The 16,390-nt window shown below is 40.8% G+C and overlaps 2 protein-coding genes across 7 annotated transcripts in view; both read left to right on the forward strand.

The window, feature by feature from the left end:
• Positions 1–1,002: 1,002 nt before the first annotated feature.
• Positions 1,003–14,735, forward strand: FIGNL1 (fidgetin like 1). 4 transcript variants are annotated; one of them, XM_089532544.1, is made up of 3 exons: positions 3,100–3,215; positions 5,930–6,131; positions 12,600–14,735. In XM_089532544.1, exons 2-3 carry the CDS (start codon positions 6,111–6,113, stop codon positions 14,661–14,663), a joined length of 2,085 nt encoding a protein of 694 aa, XP_089388670.1. In that variant the 5' UTR covers positions 3,100–3,215; positions 5,930–6,110; the 3' UTR covers positions 14,664–14,735. The 4 variants fall into 4 exon arrangements, with proteins under 4 accessions (XP_089388673.1, XP_089388671.1, XP_089388672.1 ...); XM_089532547.1 differs by lacking the exons at positions 3,100–3,215; positions 5,930–6,131 and adding an exon at positions 1,003–1,018; XM_089532545.1 differs by lacking the exons at positions 3,100–3,215; positions 5,930–6,131 and adding an exon at positions 2,776–2,849.
• LOC149309485 (cytochrome c oxidase assembly factor 1 homolog) overlaps positions 2,771–16,390 on the forward strand; it is a 51,207-nt gene continuing 37,587 nt past the window's right edge. The window contains exon 1 of one of the 3 annotated variants that reach the window (XM_089532549.1): positions 2,771–2,849. The gene's annotated coding sequence lies outside the window, so the exon portion shown is untranslated. The remainder of the gene's footprint in view (positions 2,850–16,390) is intronic. The other 2 variants (XM_089532552.1, XM_089532551.1) reach the window with 2 other exon arrangements.

The raw sequence follows: 16,390 nt of genomic DNA on the forward strand, positions 1-16,390 counted from the left end.
CAAGGAAATAGTTTCCATAACTGCCCCCCCCCCCCCATTTGATAATCTCCAATGTTTCTTGGAGGGGAATAGCAATTGCGTTAGGCAATGAACTTGAAGTAAAAGTATCCTTCTAAAGATTTTTAGACCTTGTTTTTCTAAAAATGCAACCTATAATAATTTTTAAACCTAACTTTGTACATTTCTTTTTCATTTTCTAGTTATTGAAACTCCACCCCACCACCCTCTCCTTTTTTTTTCTGTTAAAGTTGGCTCCCAGACTTGAGACTTGGCTTGTGAGTTGGAGTACTGGACTAGGGCTACATCCCCAGTGCAGAAATAATCTGGTTTAACACTGCTTTAACTGCCATGGCTCCATGCTATGGAATTCTGGGAATGGTAGCCTATGGTGACTGATCTTCTAGTAAATTGCACATTCTTGATGAGTCTAAGAATGTGCACTGCCACAAGTGTTCTTTTCTGGGTGCTATTAGCATTCAGATTTGATTTGGCTGCTTTCTGTGGTGTGAATATCCATACCATCTAAGTATGAATTTCAAACAAGCGATAGTATTTCATGATTTTAATTTGATCTCACTAGGGTTTTCTTGAACATGGGATTCTTTTTTATATACCACTTAGAATTAAGTTCACCTGTGTTTTGTGCATTGCAGTTCATGATCCTTAAGTATATATCGATCTGCTTAAATGTAGACGTTCCTAATGAAATTGATTAGTGTTTTAAGAGATTCAATGTCACAATAAGAAATAATAAAGATGTCTAATAACAAAACACAAAATCCACAAAACAGCAATACATTTATTGTGTGTGTGTGCATGCGCGCTGTGTATGATCAAATAGTTCCTGACTTACATCAACCCCAAGGTGAACCTATCACAGGGTTTTCTTGGCAAGTTGCTTCATTTTCTCTCAGATGTCCTCTCAGTTGTAATTCAGTTGGTTTAGAGGTATTTCTATGCAGGTAGAGGACACTCTTCTTCTTGGCCATGTGAGGATGGAGAGAAAGGATGGAAAAATGTAAACTCCATTAGCACTAGGGAAAATAACTCCTCTTGGGATCCAGCAGGGCATCTCTAGGTGCATCTACAATGTAGAAATGCAGTGACACCACTTTAACTGCCATGACTCTATCCTACAGGATCCTGGAACTGTAGTTTTGTGAGGCATTCTTTGGCAGAGGAGGCTGAAGACCTTGTCAAACTACAAATCCCAGGATCCCATAGGATGGAGCTGCAGCACTTAACGTTGTGTCAAACTATATTATTTCTACAGTATAGATGCATCTTGTCTTTTGTAAAGCCAGTCTGTTACTTTACCTGCCTAATGTGTGTGTGTTATATACTTGTATTTACAATCCTCCATTATATTTACAATCCTTGGTGCACCTCTAGATAAACAGACATATATGTATATCTATATAGAGATGCATCAAGGGTTGTAAATACAGGTATATAACACACACACACACACACACGTGTGTGTGTGTGTGTGTGTGTGTGTGTGTATATATATATATATAGAGAGAGAGAGATGCACCATAAGGGTTGTAAGTACAGGTATATAATACACACACAAGTGTGTGTGTGTAGAGATGCACCAAGGGTTGTAAGTACAGGTATACAGTATAATACACTCACAGGTATGTATGTGTGTGTGTATTATATATATTTCTAACAGGTGTGTATGTGTGTATAGATAGATAGATAGAGCTATTTCTATCCATATCTATATATATCTAGATTCACCAAGGGTTGTAAATACAGGTATATAATACACACATAGGTGTGTGTGTGTGTATCTAGAGGTGCACTAGGTGTACTAGAGGTCTTTTATACACATATAAAAGCAGGCTTGCCTGTACTTCCAACCTCTAGATAAACAGGTTTATAAAATAATATAAACCATTACTTTCTCTCTCTAAAAGTAAACCTGCCTAATAAAATGGATGCTTCTTTATCACTTTACACCTGTCTGCTGACCCTGGATAACAAGAATGGCAACCTTGGGCAAGTCACACTCTCTCAGCCTCAAAGGAGTGCAAAGAGCAACCTTTCCTCTGAAGGAACTTGCCCAAGAAAACCCTGTGACAGGTTTCCCTAAGTCCAAAAAGTCTTGTAGGCCCAGACCAAGAGGCCTGGCCACTGAGGGAACACACCCTCCTCCCTCTCTCAAAGAGAACTTTGGACTTCAACTCCCAGAAGCCTCAGCCATATTGGCCAATAGCCTGGGATTCTGGGAGCCGAGGTCCAAAAGAGCACAGTTTAGGGAACCACTGATACCCCAAACGGTGCTCTTTAAGATAATTTTGGACTTCAGTTCCCAGAAGCCTCAACCATGGTGGCCAATGGCCTGGGATTCTGGGAGCTGAAGCCCAAAACAGCACAGTTTAGGGAACCACTGATAGATAGATAGATAGATAGATAGATAGATAGATAGTAAGTATTGTAGTACCCCAAACTGTGCCCTTTGAGAGAACTTTGGACTTCAGTTCCCAGAAGCCTCAGCCACGTTGGCCAATAGCCTGGGATTCTGGGAGTTGAAGTCCAAAAGAGCACAGTTTAGGATATATAAATATGTATATGTATATGTATTGTAGTATCCCAAACTTAAGAGAACTTTGGACTACAACTCCCAGAAGCCTCAGCCACGTTGGCCAATAGCCTGGGATTCTGGGAGTTGAAGTCCAAAACGAAATTTCCCAAGTTAGAAAGGGAGAGAGAAAGAGAGCACAGTCTCGCGGGAGCCTTCCAGGCGCCTCAGGCCTTTAAGGCCAGGCATCGCGAGAGGCAAATTCAAATCGCAGCAGGCGGGCCGCTCTACTCCAAGGCCTGGGCTTTCCTCGCGTGTGGTAGGCCTCTGTGGGAAGGAACTAGGGAGGGTGAGGGGGACAAAATGGCGGCCTGTGGGTCGCAGTGGTGGACTGGAGGAATAATGCGCTTTGAGAGCGCTTTCGAGTCCAGGGCTCTGGCCTTCTTTTGGTCAGTAGCTCCAGCCAGTGGAACCTAATAGTTGGTTAGAAATTGCACTGCTCCAAACTGCATGCGACTAGAGAAAAGCAAGTGCATGTGGACTCAGCGTTGGAGACTTGGGTCAGTACACTCTGAATCCCTCAATTGTCTGGAGCTGTGCTCAAAGGAGAACCAAACCTGAGAAGAGCAGCTGGAAAATATGCCATATGGATCCAATAGGATGGGAAGAGAGTCCTGGGAATTAAGTATACCTGAGTTATACTCGCCTAATGAGATAGACTTGAGGTGGAAACATTTAAAGAAGACTATGGTCTCATACAGACAGGGCAGAATAAAGCTGCTTTGGGTCTCTTTGGAGGTATGCTATTTAAATGATGCATGGGTCCTAAGAGTCTGGAGGTTGTGCCAAAGCCACACTCCATTCCTAAGCACTGGAGCGCAGCTTTGGTGCAGCTTCTGGATGCTTAGGATGCACGCATCATTTAAACAGCATACCTCCAAAGAGACCCCAAGCAGCTTTATTTTGGCAGTCTGTAACAGGCCTATAAGGCCCTGCTGAAAAACTGATGTGGCACATACTGTATGATGTTGGCACCTCATTAGCCCTTTTTCACATACAGCCCCCAGGTCAAGAAAAGATTTCCTGCTCATTTTATCATCTTGCCAGGACCAAATGTGACCATGAGCAATCCAGGCAAATGATAAAAGGCTATTCCCCTGCGCCATGGTCATGGGTAGGGTTCGGACGGGCCAGAACCATGCATGACAAATGGTATAATAAGATTACAGGCAGTTGTAGGAATCTTTGCCAGTGAAACTGGATAGGCATTGAAATGAATAAACAACAACAATTGAAGCAAGAGGCCTTATAAAATGGTATGGTACTGGATCTCTTACTGGCACAAAAAGAGGTGTATGTGGATATTTAAGCATCACTGTTGCACTAAAATGGCAAATTGATAGAAAGTGCAGTGAGCGAGATTGCAGGGCTGACAAAGGTACTAATAATGAAAAAGACTTAGGCCTGTTACAGACTGCCAAAATAAAGCTGCTTGGGGTCTCTTTGGAGATACGCTGTTTAAATGATGCATGCACCCTAAGAATCTGGAAGCTGCACCAAAGCTGCACTCCAGTGCTTAGGAATGGAGTGTGGCTTTGGCGCGACCTCCGGACTCTTAGGACCTATGCGTCATTTAAATAGCATACCTCCAAAGAGACCCCAAGCAGCTTTATTTTGGCAGTCTGTAAGTCACCTTGGAGACTTGTGGTCTTGATTGCAGTCATGGATATCAGAGATAGGATAGTTGAGGCAGTTGTAATGGGCATTATAATGATAGTTGTGGTCTGCATACTTTTGCATTTCTGTTTCCAGTGCCTAGGGAACCTGCCCTCCGTATTGTCAACATGTTTTAGATATGCATCACATAACAGCACAGAGCTCATGACGGCTATAGAAATTGCTGAAATGAGAAAAACTGATCAAGCATGCCATAGATAACATGGTCATATACTATTAGCATAAGAGCTTTTGTTTGTCAGGCAGGCAGGGTCCACTATTTTCTATTGCCTACTGTACACCCAGTTTTTCTTGTTCATGCCAAGTCCCAAGCCCCATGACAGTTAATTCCTTCCATAGTTTTCATACTGCCCAATTAATGTTGTTTTTTTGGGGCAGTTAATAAGATTAAAAACCATAAAAATAGTGCATGGGGTTTTTAAAAAATAAAACGCAATGAAAGCCATCCATTTACAATGCTGACTTCAAATAGAACTACCAACATCAAAACTTTAAAGGTCTTTGTTGAGGTTGGTGTGTGTCTTAAAGTCATTTCAGACTTAAGACAAAGCTAATGCTTCTGTTACAGACTGCCAAAATAAAGCTGCTTCGGGTCTCTTTGGAGGTATGCTGTTTAAATGATGCATGCATCCTAAGAATCCGGAAGCTGCACCAAAGCTGCGTTCCAGTGCTTAGGAATGGAGTGTGGCTTTGGCGCAACCTCCAGACTCTTAGGACCCATGCATCATTTAAATAGCATACCTCCAAAGAGACCCCAAGCAGCTTTATTTTGGCAGTCTGTAATAGGCAGGGTTTTCTTGGCAAGTTTCTTCAGAGTGGGTTTGTTGTTGCCATCCTCTGAGGATGAGAGAATGTGACTTGCCCAAGGTCACCCACTGGGTTTGCATGGCTGAACTGAGTCATAGTCCTGTTCTCAAATAACTACACCATGCTGTCTTTACTTGGTAAAGAGGACTCTGGAGATCAGGGTTCGATTTCCTGCTTGGCCATGGAAACCCATTGGTGACCTTGGGCAAGTCACACACTCTTAGCCCCAGAACAACCCGTGATAGGTTTGCCTTAGGGTCACCATAAATCAGAAATGACCCGAAGGCATACAACAACCACAACAACGAGGACATAATGGGGAGGGCACCCAAAAATGAATTATTTTCTGAAACTTGATCAAGTTTGAAAAAGACCGAACCTTATAGAACCGCACACCCCAAAGTGCTAGACAGCCATCTCCAAGTGCTTTAATTATTGAGAAGGAGAAATTGGTTGTCAGTGGTAATCAAATCCTGCAGCGTTATCATACTTGTCTTGAAAACATGAGATACCAGCTGACAAAAGCCAACTGTTGCTATTCTGTTACATGGTTTTAGTGGACCTAATACCTTCTGGCCTGTTTTTTTTTTTAAAGAGCTTCTAGCTTAAGGGCTGTTTGGGGTTGGGGTAGGACCCTCTTACTCATTTAGTAGCTCTTCTGTCTCTTTCTTAAAACATGATGTTAAATATGTACTGTTGAAGGAAAGCTGCACTGATGCATATGCAAGTAGCACAGGGAAGGAGGTATTTAGTGGGATTTTAGTGTTAAATTCCCCCTCCCTGCTTGTTATACTTCTTTCTTGCTCATATCTTTCACAGTATGTGCTTCCATAACACATTTAATGTTGTATCTAGTTTGGCCCAGAATGGGAAGAAGTTCAAAGACGGCTATTCCTGCCCTAGTGATGGAAGAGATCAGCATCCTGAAGTCTCTTGCAGTTATCTCTCAGATGAATGAAAACAATGGAAAATTGGCAAGAGGAGACTGTTGCTTTTTGGGGAAATCTCTTGTTTGGGGGAGAGGAATCTCCAGGCTATGAGATGTCAACTAATATATGTAAGCTTGCTATATAAACTAATGTGCAGGTGCATTGCCGCCTTGCTCAAGCTAAGTAGATGTGGAGTCTTTCAGTGCTCAAGGTAGTTGAGTACCATGTATCTAGTTCCACAGAAAGCTGCATTTTAGTCAGTGTACATGTTGTATTGTTGTTGGGTGCCTTCAAGTCATTTCCAGCTTAGGGTGATCCAAGGCATCCCTGTCACAAGTTTTCTTGGAAAGATTTGTTCAGAGGGGGATTTGTCATTGCCTTCCTGAGAGAGTGTGACTTGCCCAAAGTAACCCTGTGAGTTTCCATGGCTGAATGGACATTTGAAGTCTGGTCTCCAGAGTCCTAGTCCAGCACTCGGATCACTACATCATGTTGGCTACTATATGTTGTAGAGTTCTGTGAAAAAAGGTTGGGGGATCTGTGAAGTTTATAATTAGCTCAGTACTGGAGATAGGGGGGCCACATTTCCAGCTCTCCTCAGTAATGATGCTCATAGTATCATCCTCAGGTTTGTCAGGATAAACATGGATATCCCTGGTTGTAGTAGTGTCCAAGGTTCTTTGGAGAGAGTTTAGGAATTACATGTGAGAAAACTTCAGTCAATTGCAGGACACAGGGAGGATGTCTTATGCTTTTTAACCATCCATTATGAAGCCAAGCCTTCCCTCCAGTCCATCTGCCTTGGTCCAGGCCTCGGAGGTAGAGAGTAACTGCTGGACCCCTCCATCATTCCCTTCTCCTTCTGTGTCATGTCTTTTTAGATTCTAAGCTCAAGGGCAGGGAACCGTCTAATTAAAAAGATTGTATGTGCAGCGCTGTGTAAATTTACAGCGCTTCATAAATAAAGGTTAATAATAATAATAATAATAATAATAATAATAATAATAATAATAATTTCCTGCAAGGAAATAAAGCACTGAATTTTTCCAGCAGGTGGCACCATTATTCTGGAATTGCAGTGGCTCTTAGCCCCAGTTTCTCATCTGGGATTAAAACGTGTTTTGTCTTTTATGCAACGTGCTTTGCACTTTGATAATGATAGCTGCTTACTTGTGTCTTTAATACTACAAAAATTAGATTTCATAGCTTCAGTTGTCTATTCGTAAACGTGATTGTGGTTTTTTTAAAATCGTCTTAAATCTATTGATTCTTTTGTGACACATCTGTGACTGTCATGTTTAAAGCAATTCATATTTATTTAAACCTCTTTATTTTATTAGATGTTAATTTGAAAGGAAGTATAGAAGCCTTATCTCAATGCTGGATTGCAGTGGTCTTAACATCAGATAGTTGGTTTAGAAGTTCCTAAATTTTTCTGCACAAGAAATGCTAGATTTCTGTGTTGCTCCTGATAGTACATTTTGTATTGTGCAGAATTCATTAAATAATAAGAAAAATATAGTTATTGTTTAAGTGAAACTCCCTTCTTGAAGTGGAACTACGGAAAAGTGAGATGCTGTCATTTGTAATGGCTTGTTTCATTTGGAGCTGCTTTCTTATTACCTGACGTGAACAAGGCTTTAATCTGACTTGGAAAATACTGTAAAATAGCCTTGCCTAATGTGTGGCTCTTGATTCACCCCTCCTTCCATCTTCTTGATAAAGGATTACACATATAATTACAGTACAGCATATGGGTGGAGTATTACATGGTTGAGTACAACCATGCTGTGACCAAAGAACAGTAGGAGTTAACTTTACATTGCCTACGTTCTGTTTGATATGTTAATAACACACACGTGTGTGAAACAACATACAAATTTTGAACCAGTCATTGTCTTTGTTTATTATTTTATTATTTATTTATGGTACTTATACCCCGTCCTTCAGCCCTAATGGCTATCAGAGTGGCTTACAATTATTATTTTTCCCCCTTCTATCTTTCACGTTACACATTTCAAATTCTGAATTGATTTAGTCTATGCATTTTAATTTGTCATTACTTGATCTTACTCTGCTTGTTTTTCTATTCCCCCCCCCCCCCGATACTTCAGTATCATATCCCACTCATGTGATGTCCTTTTTCAGGCTCTGTAGAGAGTGGTATTCCCTGCCTCCCTCCACAGTACCCAAAGCCCTCTCTCAACATATTGAAAAACCTTTGAAGCTGCCATGCATGGCCATTTCAATGATTTGCAGTGAGCAGGCAGTATTGGAGAAGTGTCTGGCTATGTCCCTATAGCCAGACACACAGTGATGACATTAGCTCTGAGATCCGGCATAGTCTTCCTGGAGTCTTAGGACTTAATGGTCTGTGTCTGGCTATGAGGATGTGAAGAGATGCTTCTCCAATCTCGCTTTCTCACTGTGAAGCACAGAATGGTCATGCAGGACAGCTCCAGGGGTTTTTCAGTGAGTTCGAGGAGGGTATATGGCTCAGCATTGTGTAGGTCTATAAGCAGATATTTATGCTTTACTGAGAGAATGTTGGGTTGTAGCCCTTGTGCAAACTTTATTTCCTTTAACTTTCCATTTATGGGATTTTTGAAAGTGAAGAAACAACCTAGTGGGTACAGTCACACCCAAATGCACAACGTCTATTATCTCCTCTGTTGTAAACCGCTCGGATTCCCAGTGATTGGGCGGTAAATAAATAAATCCTATTATTATGCACAAAACGATACTTTTATTGATCCAGCCAAAATGCATAAAATATATTTTGTGAGCTTTCAAAGCTTTTCTTGCTTCTTCATCCAGCAAAGGTGTTAAAAATAATATAGGAGAAAAAACACTGACAATGTTAGTTACAGGCCTGCATTTTTTCATTTCATTATTTTGTTAAATTTCATCTTTGTATTTCATCACCCGTTTTTTTTTTTTTTGTATTATCTTTAACACTTTGCCTGATGAAGAAGCCGGTGGAGCTTTGAAAGCTCATGAAACACGTTTTATTCATTTTGGTTGGCCCAATAAAAGTATCAGTGTTTTGTCGATTTTGGATGTTACTGTACTTTATTGTACTGAAGAAAGAGACAGACTTAATTGGCTAACATGGCTATCCCTGGATATGTTACTTAGTGGGTGGTGAGTGTTTGGCCATTTGAGTCCTGGCAGTTGCTACTGTGCTAGACGGTCAGATGGATTGCTTGAGTGTTTCTAGACCTAGTTTAAAGTGCTGATATTAACCTTTAAAATGCTAAAAAAAGTTTGGGTCCCAGTTACTCCAACAGTTGCATTCACCTATACCAACCTTTCCACACTATGAGATATTCATCAGTGTCCTCTGTTGTATGTCCATCTGCAAGGGAAGCTAGGCTGTTGAGCTTGGGGGATAGGGTGTTCTGTGTATTGACCTCCACATAGTACTGTATCTCAGTTGATGTGCTCCAGGCAGCATCATTACAAGCCTTCAATGAGATATAAAGACTCACCTGTTGGACATGGATTGTCAGTTAGTTAGTTGTCTATATTGGCACCTTTATATAAATGGTGCCAGTTGGTTTTAACTGTTAATTTTGTTTTGATATTGTTCTATTCTTTATATCATTACTTTGTTATTGTTAAATAAAACCTGAAATACAGTTGGCCCTCCTTATCCACAGATTTTTTTATCCGTGGATTCAAGCATCCCCGGCTTGAAAATATTTTTTGAAAAGTATAAATTCCAAATAGAAAATCCTGATTTTCTATTTTATATAAATATTGCTATGCCATTATATTTAATGGGACTTGAGCATCCGTGGATTTTGTTATCCGTAGGGGAACCTGGAACCAAACCCCAGTGGATAACAAGGACCCATTGTATAGACATACACATATTTTTAAAACGTTTAATAGCTTTCATTGTGATAATATTTGTAATCTACCTGTTCACATTTCTCTTGATATGTGGACCTGCTGTTGTGTAATATAGCAACTGGAGATTGCTCTGTGATAGACAGAGGCCTACATCTGCATGCTAAGAAGAAGCAATGGGAGTATGTGCAAAGAAATGCTTAGACAGCTACCACTGTGAGTTGTACTGATACTGTGAGCTAATCCAAGGACAGCAGACAGGGTAAATGAGGCTAATTCTCATGTTGAAGTAGTACAGTATAGGAGTGGTCAGCCTCTAAACAATTAGAAAACAATAGCACCCTATACTTTAAAAAGATAATGAGGCAGGAAGAGCCATGTTGTGTGTGGCCATTTAGGTCATACACAGTGTATAGTGAAGGCATTTAACACTTACACATCTGCATTCCTTAACCTCATCCACTGTAGTAATAAATGTACTGGGGCATGGAAGAATACTGCTTAGTTAGGGCAAGAGAAGTCACTTTGTGCAAAACTCCAAATTCTGGGTCTCCAGAAAGCCATCCACTCCCTTGAAACAGTTGTAATTAATCCCACAGTGCTCATTCTCTGCCCTAAGTGTACACTTTGGGTGCAGCCAGGAAAATGTCTGTGTCTGCAGTTCTGTGGTGTGGTAGTTACATAAGAATATTTGAAGAGCTGTATTGGATCAAATGAAGGCCTCTGTAGTCGGTTCTGTTTGTGGGCAGAACACTTGGATGCCTATGTTCTGCTTAGAGCAGTGATTTCCCAAGTGGCTGGTATGCCACCCCCCACCCTCTCCCAGGCTGTGGAAAGATCCAGGGGGCAGTGAGGGAAAAGTGGGGCAGAAGGGGTGGTGGTAAGGGGGAAAGGGGTGAGGTGGGGGGCTTCAATCAAAGTATTGGTGCACAATAAAAACAAGGGGAACCAGCAGCCTTTAGGACCATGGTGGGGATGAGGGCTGCATGAAACTTCTTTTCAGGATCCCCTAAAAACACTGCACAGCCTCACTGATTGCTTTGGTGTCTCTCTTTCTCTGTCTGCCCATGCAAGCTCACTCTCTTAGCTGCATCTTTTGCTAGTGGCCGTGGTGATGGCTAGGAAACTCTGGCAAGGCTTGGGCAAAGGGCATTGCTTCTATGGCTCAGAGTATTGCCATTCTGAGTGAGGAATTAGGCACATGGCAGCAGGGGAGAAGCAGGGACAAATGGAGATTTCAGATTGGGGACCCTGCTTAAGCTTTGTGAGCTTTGCTCCGTCTTGGCTGGCAAGTTGGAGCTGCACTCACTCCCTTCCTCAGTGCATATGCTGCACCTGTCTATGATGCGTGCACACTGTATATAGCCAGGGTTTTCTTAGCATCAATTCCCAGACTCTGGAACTCCTTATCAGGGAAACCTAGTTCCCTGACCACTGTCTTTATGCCAGGAGCAAAGTCCTTCTGATTGAAGCTGGCTTCTGGAAAATGGCATTGCTTGCTGTGAAAGGGACCTCTAAATGGATGAATATAGTATTTTTCATTTATGAGGTTGTTAAATCCAATTTTAAAGTCATCCAGAGTTGATGGCTGTGTTATGGACTTTTATTAGTCATCTTGTGGATCTTTATTGCAACAAACAGTTGACTTTCCATCTATGGTTTGGTTGTTGCGACATTTGAATACAGCAGAACCCAACACACTAGGTGCCTTTTCAATATCAAGCCAGAGAAATAAATCCAGAACAAATCAATTGATGTTGTTAGAGATATGTTGTGGTTCCTATACATGTTTCAGTCAACAGCTCATTGCTTCCTTGGAGAAAGTCAGTGTTTTGTTGGTCACTAGATAAAAATTGTATGCAATATCGCCTGTAAGCAGGTTCCACTGGACACAGTGGTAATGGTGTGCTGAGCATGTTAGCACTAGTGTATCCAAGTAAGTCTGTGAGTAAGTGATTCTGAGCAGATTACACTGTTAATTGTTATGTTCTGAAAAATGAAGTGTGCAGTTTTTACCCAACTCGAAATAACTAGTTTTATTGGGAAAATGCTTATATGTTTATGTAATGTGTTAAATTTTCTGCCTGACTTCTATAGCTAAATGTTCTTAATTCAAAAAAAAGAGTATTTTCTTTGTTTTAATACATGTCAAATACATCATGGGTGTTAAATAAGGGTTGTTTTTTTATTGTATCTTCTATCTCAGGCATGGGGAAACAGTTTGGGGTGCATGCCAGGCCAAATCCTTACTCCTTTTACTCTATCCAGGTTGGGTGATATCAGGGAATGTGGTCATGGCCCTGACATCATGGGTTCCCTGGTCATCAAGCCAGCTGGAGCTTAACTCTTCTCCCTCCTTGCCTTCCGTGTGTAGGGGAAAGAAAGTGGGGGAGAAATATAGTTATACAAACCAACAGATTGGATATTGAAATCTTTGACTGACCTGCACTTTCTCCCATAGAAGAGAATCCCTGCTGGTATCTCCTATCTAAGATAGCAGCAGGGGTCCTATCAGTTGTAAAGGCCCACACAAAAGCCCACACAATTATTTAAAGTAAGGAAAACTAGTGGGATACATCCCCTGACCCTTTGTTCCTAATTCGGGTGAACAAGGTGGGGTGGCGTTTAGGGAAGGACATTGTCAAACCCTTCCCTTGTAGCACTTCCCTTTTAGCATCTACAAGGTTAGAAGATAACTTTTCCATCTCCTGATCATCACATTTTTATCCGTTTCTCTGTAGATCATGCAGACCAATAGCCCTCGTGACATACATCAGAGTGAATGGCAAAAGAATTACTTCGTTGTCACCTCTGACACCAGCAAACCAGCAGAGAAGGCAGATGCGTATCGCGCACAAATTTTACATATTCAGTACGCATGGGCAAACTCAGACATCTCCCAAGTTTGTGCTGCCAACCTCTTCAAAAAATATGCAGAAAAATATTCTGCAATTATTGACTCTGACAATCCAGAAACCGGGTTGAACAACTATGGTAAAGATATTTTGACTTTGGCAAGGTGTCAGCAAAATGACAGTGACAAGTGGCAATCTGGTTTGACAACAAGTAATGTGATGGAACTGAAGTGTGTGCAAGAGGTAATGAAGGCTGGCAAGAAGTCTGAGAGCTCTGTGAAGACAGAATCAAAAGCAAGTGTTGCTAAAGGCATCACAGTCTCTGTTTCTTCAAGTCTTCCCAAACCTGCTCTTCACATTGGTGATGGAGAATCTATGCTGGGGGCTGGCTTGTCAAATTGTGTAAATCAGGGGCTAGATACCTTTGGGAGACCTTCAGCTTCAAAATTTCAACAAAATGATAAAGTTTCTTTGGCTAAGGCAGGAGTTTCGCATTCATTTTCATCTGTTCATATAAGTGATGTGTCTCATACTGTCTCCTATGCAGCCCCATTATTTGGAAATAAGGAACCGGGCTGCAATAGTCTAACAGCCACAAATAATTCTGGTTTGGGGCAAAAGATATGTTCTACCCAGTCTCCTTTCACCGAAGGGATAGGCAACATTGGAAAAAGGAAAAATGTTTTTATATCCACCGATGAAAATGCCAGTTCAGCTTCTGGTATCATTTCTAATAAGCCTATGAATACAGAAGAAAAGGACTTTGCATGGAGTGGAAGAAAAATGAGTGAGAGCAAAACATCTGGTTTCAAAAGTGCAAAAGAACAGCTTTGGGTGGACCAACAGAAGAAATACCAAAACCAGTCTCAGCATACATCATTCCCATCTTATGGCTGTACAAAAAAGTCTTTAGGAGCAGCAAGATCTCGGGGTCCATTTGGAAAATTTATCTCTCCAGTGCCAAAGCAAGATGGTAGTGGAAACATAGGAATGCCATACAAAGCTTCTGAAAGTGGAACTACAGATGCGACTCATCCTGTAGATGAACGGCTAAAGAATATAGAACCAAAAATGATAGAACTTGTTATGCATGAAATCATGGATCATGGCCCTCCAATAACCTGGGACGATATTGCTGGAGTTGAATTTGCAAAAGCAACTATCAAGGAGATAGTAGTGTGGCCTATGTTGAGACCTGACATTTTTACGGGTTTACGGGGTCCTCCAAAAGGAATTCTTCTGTTTGGACCTCCTGGGACAGGAAAGACTCTCATTGGCAAATGTATTGCATGCCAATCTGGAGCCACATTTTTTAGCATCAGCGCATCTTCACTGACTTCCAAGTGGGTAGGTGAGGGAGAAAAGATGGTCCGTGCGTTGTTTGCTGTGGCACGATGCCAGCAGCCAGCTGTAATTTTCATTGATGAAATTGATTCTCTCTTGTCGCAGCGTGGCGATGGGGAACATGAATCTTCTAGAAGAATTAAAACAGAGTTTTTGGTCCAGTTAGATGGAGCATCTACTTCTTCTGAAGACCGCATACTAGTTGTAGGCGCAACCAACCGGCCTCAAGAGATTGATGAGGCTGCTCGAAGGAGATTGGTAAAGAGACTGTACATTCCACTTCCTGATGCTTCTGCCAGAAAGCAAATAGTGGCTCATCTGATGTCAAAGGAACACTGCTCTCTAACTGATGAAGAACTAGATCTGATAGTTCAAAAATCAGAGGGGTTTTCTGGGGCTGACATGACGCAACTTTGTCGAGAAGCTTCTCTAGGTCCCATTCGCAGTCTTCAGTCTGTTGATATTACGACAGTCAAACCAGAGCAAGTGCGATCTATTGCCTTTGAAGATTTTAACAGTGCTTTAAAAACTGTGCGCCCCAGTGTGTCCTCCAAAGATTTGGAATTGTATGATTCTTGGAATCAAACATTTGGGTGTGGAAGATAAGGGGAATTAAGCTGGATCTTTAATTCTGTTTGACTTTCATTTTAATTGTCATTCATTTCTGAAGTGTTTGTGTTCTCTAATAAATAAGAAGAAAATAGCTGACTTGTGCCTCTTTTGCTTGCATGAGCTAAGTCAGGCTGTGTGGCAAAATCCACTTTTTAAAATATAACCATTTGTAGTATACTTACTAGGACACAAGACACCTTTAACTTATTGGGTACTTAATAATGAGTAGCATGCATGTATGTCCCAGAAGTAAACTTAAAGTGTAAAAATAGCAGAGGTGCTCCATTCTAATGTATTTTCCATTAAAACTAATAAGTGATTTTATGTTTTTACTACAGTTGTCAAAAGCTTCCACTGATAGTATTTTGTGGGCCAGCCTTAATGTGAGGCATTTGTATGCGTACATTTATGCCTACACTGTCCCTCCATTCAGATATGCAATCTACCCAGGTTGCTTTGATCTAAGCCCTTGGACGAAAGAGTCATGGAACTCTGTGTAGCATCTACTTTGTGTCTGAATTTTACGTGATACTTCAGAGCATAAATGCATGTACAGACAGTGATAACAATGAGGTGTGGAAGTACTTAAAGTTCCATATCTCTATAATTTGCAGTGATGATATTGGTTCTGTCTTAGTGTTGAATTGAGAATTTTAACCTTTCAGGGAAAATTAATGTTACTATTTTAGTAACTATTAGAGTAAGTAAACTTTTAAACAATTAGGGAAATTAGAATTAAGTGCACAAAACTAGATGTCACCGAAATATTTTTATCTCTGTCTTGATCCTTGGTGATTGATCAGTGCAAGTTTGAAAAAAAATATATTGATAATAAATAAACAGTCTCTCCTCCCAGAACAAATTTAAGTTATCTAAATGGGACCTTGTATGCGGTTTATAAAGGTAAATGCAAGAGTGAAATTACTGGGCTAGTGTCAAGTATAATAAACTCATCGCCAGAAAGGATATGCTGCCAGGTTTCTCAAAGGCAGGGCTACCTGGGTCACAGAAAAAGTAATCTCGATTATATTTCAGTACGTATGTCTTGCTTTCTCCCACATACATGTTTTTAATTGAGTTTTAAGAATATGTTTTAGTCTTTTTTTATTATTGGACACTTCTTGGAGGCTCTGCTATGCTGAGAGGAGAGAGCAAATAGAGTTTGAGATGCTCACAAATTTTAAAACAATTTGGGGAATGTATATTAAGACAGCAAAACAAGCACAGGTGGAAATTCCTTATAATTAGAGTACAGATGTCCTTGGTTATTAACAAGGGCTACTTTGACTTGGCTGGCCTCTTTCTAAAACAGTTTCTTTTATGGAAAGATATCTTTACAGGCATCACACAAAGTAAAAAAAAAATTGCTTTGAATTTTTCTGTTTTGCTTAACCTGAAATTTGAAGGCAGAGTTTAGTATCTTACCCACAGCTAGTGTCTGCTGGCTGTTTTTCTATGCTGTATACATTCCATCCAGAGTTTGTACTAAGGAAAGCTAAGCGGTGTGCTAAATAATGGTATCCTTTTAATTTTTATATAGGTCTACATTTATTTAATTAGATGGTTGCAGGTATATGCCGCATTTCCTCTACTGAGGCTGGGGCAATGCACGCAGCTCTCCTTCTCCCACTTACTAGTCAAAACAATTTGGTAATGTAGATTAGATTGAGAAAATGAATGGCTCAGGGTCACTTAGTAAGTTGCACACTAGGGTCTTAGAC

Source organism: Sceloporus occidentalis, unplaced genomic scaffold, assembly GCF_023333645.1.
Source record: "Sceloporus occidentalis isolate IW3139 unplaced genomic scaffold, rSceOcc1.0.p SCAF_7, whole genome shotgun sequence".
In the NCBI taxonomy this organism is placed as follows: Eukaryota; Metazoa; Chordata; class Lepidosauria; order Squamata; family Phrynosomatidae; genus Sceloporus; species Sceloporus occidentalis.

Bases quoted from the DNA above. Each gene is read 5' to 3' on its own strand.
- FIGNL1 (XM_089532544.1), top strand. From the start codon at position 6,111: ATGAGATGTCAACTAATATAT. The intron at 6,132-12,599 runs GTAAGCTTGCTA...GTTTCTCTGTAG, and splicing joins TGAGATGTCAACTAATATAT to ATCATGCAGACCAATAGCCC.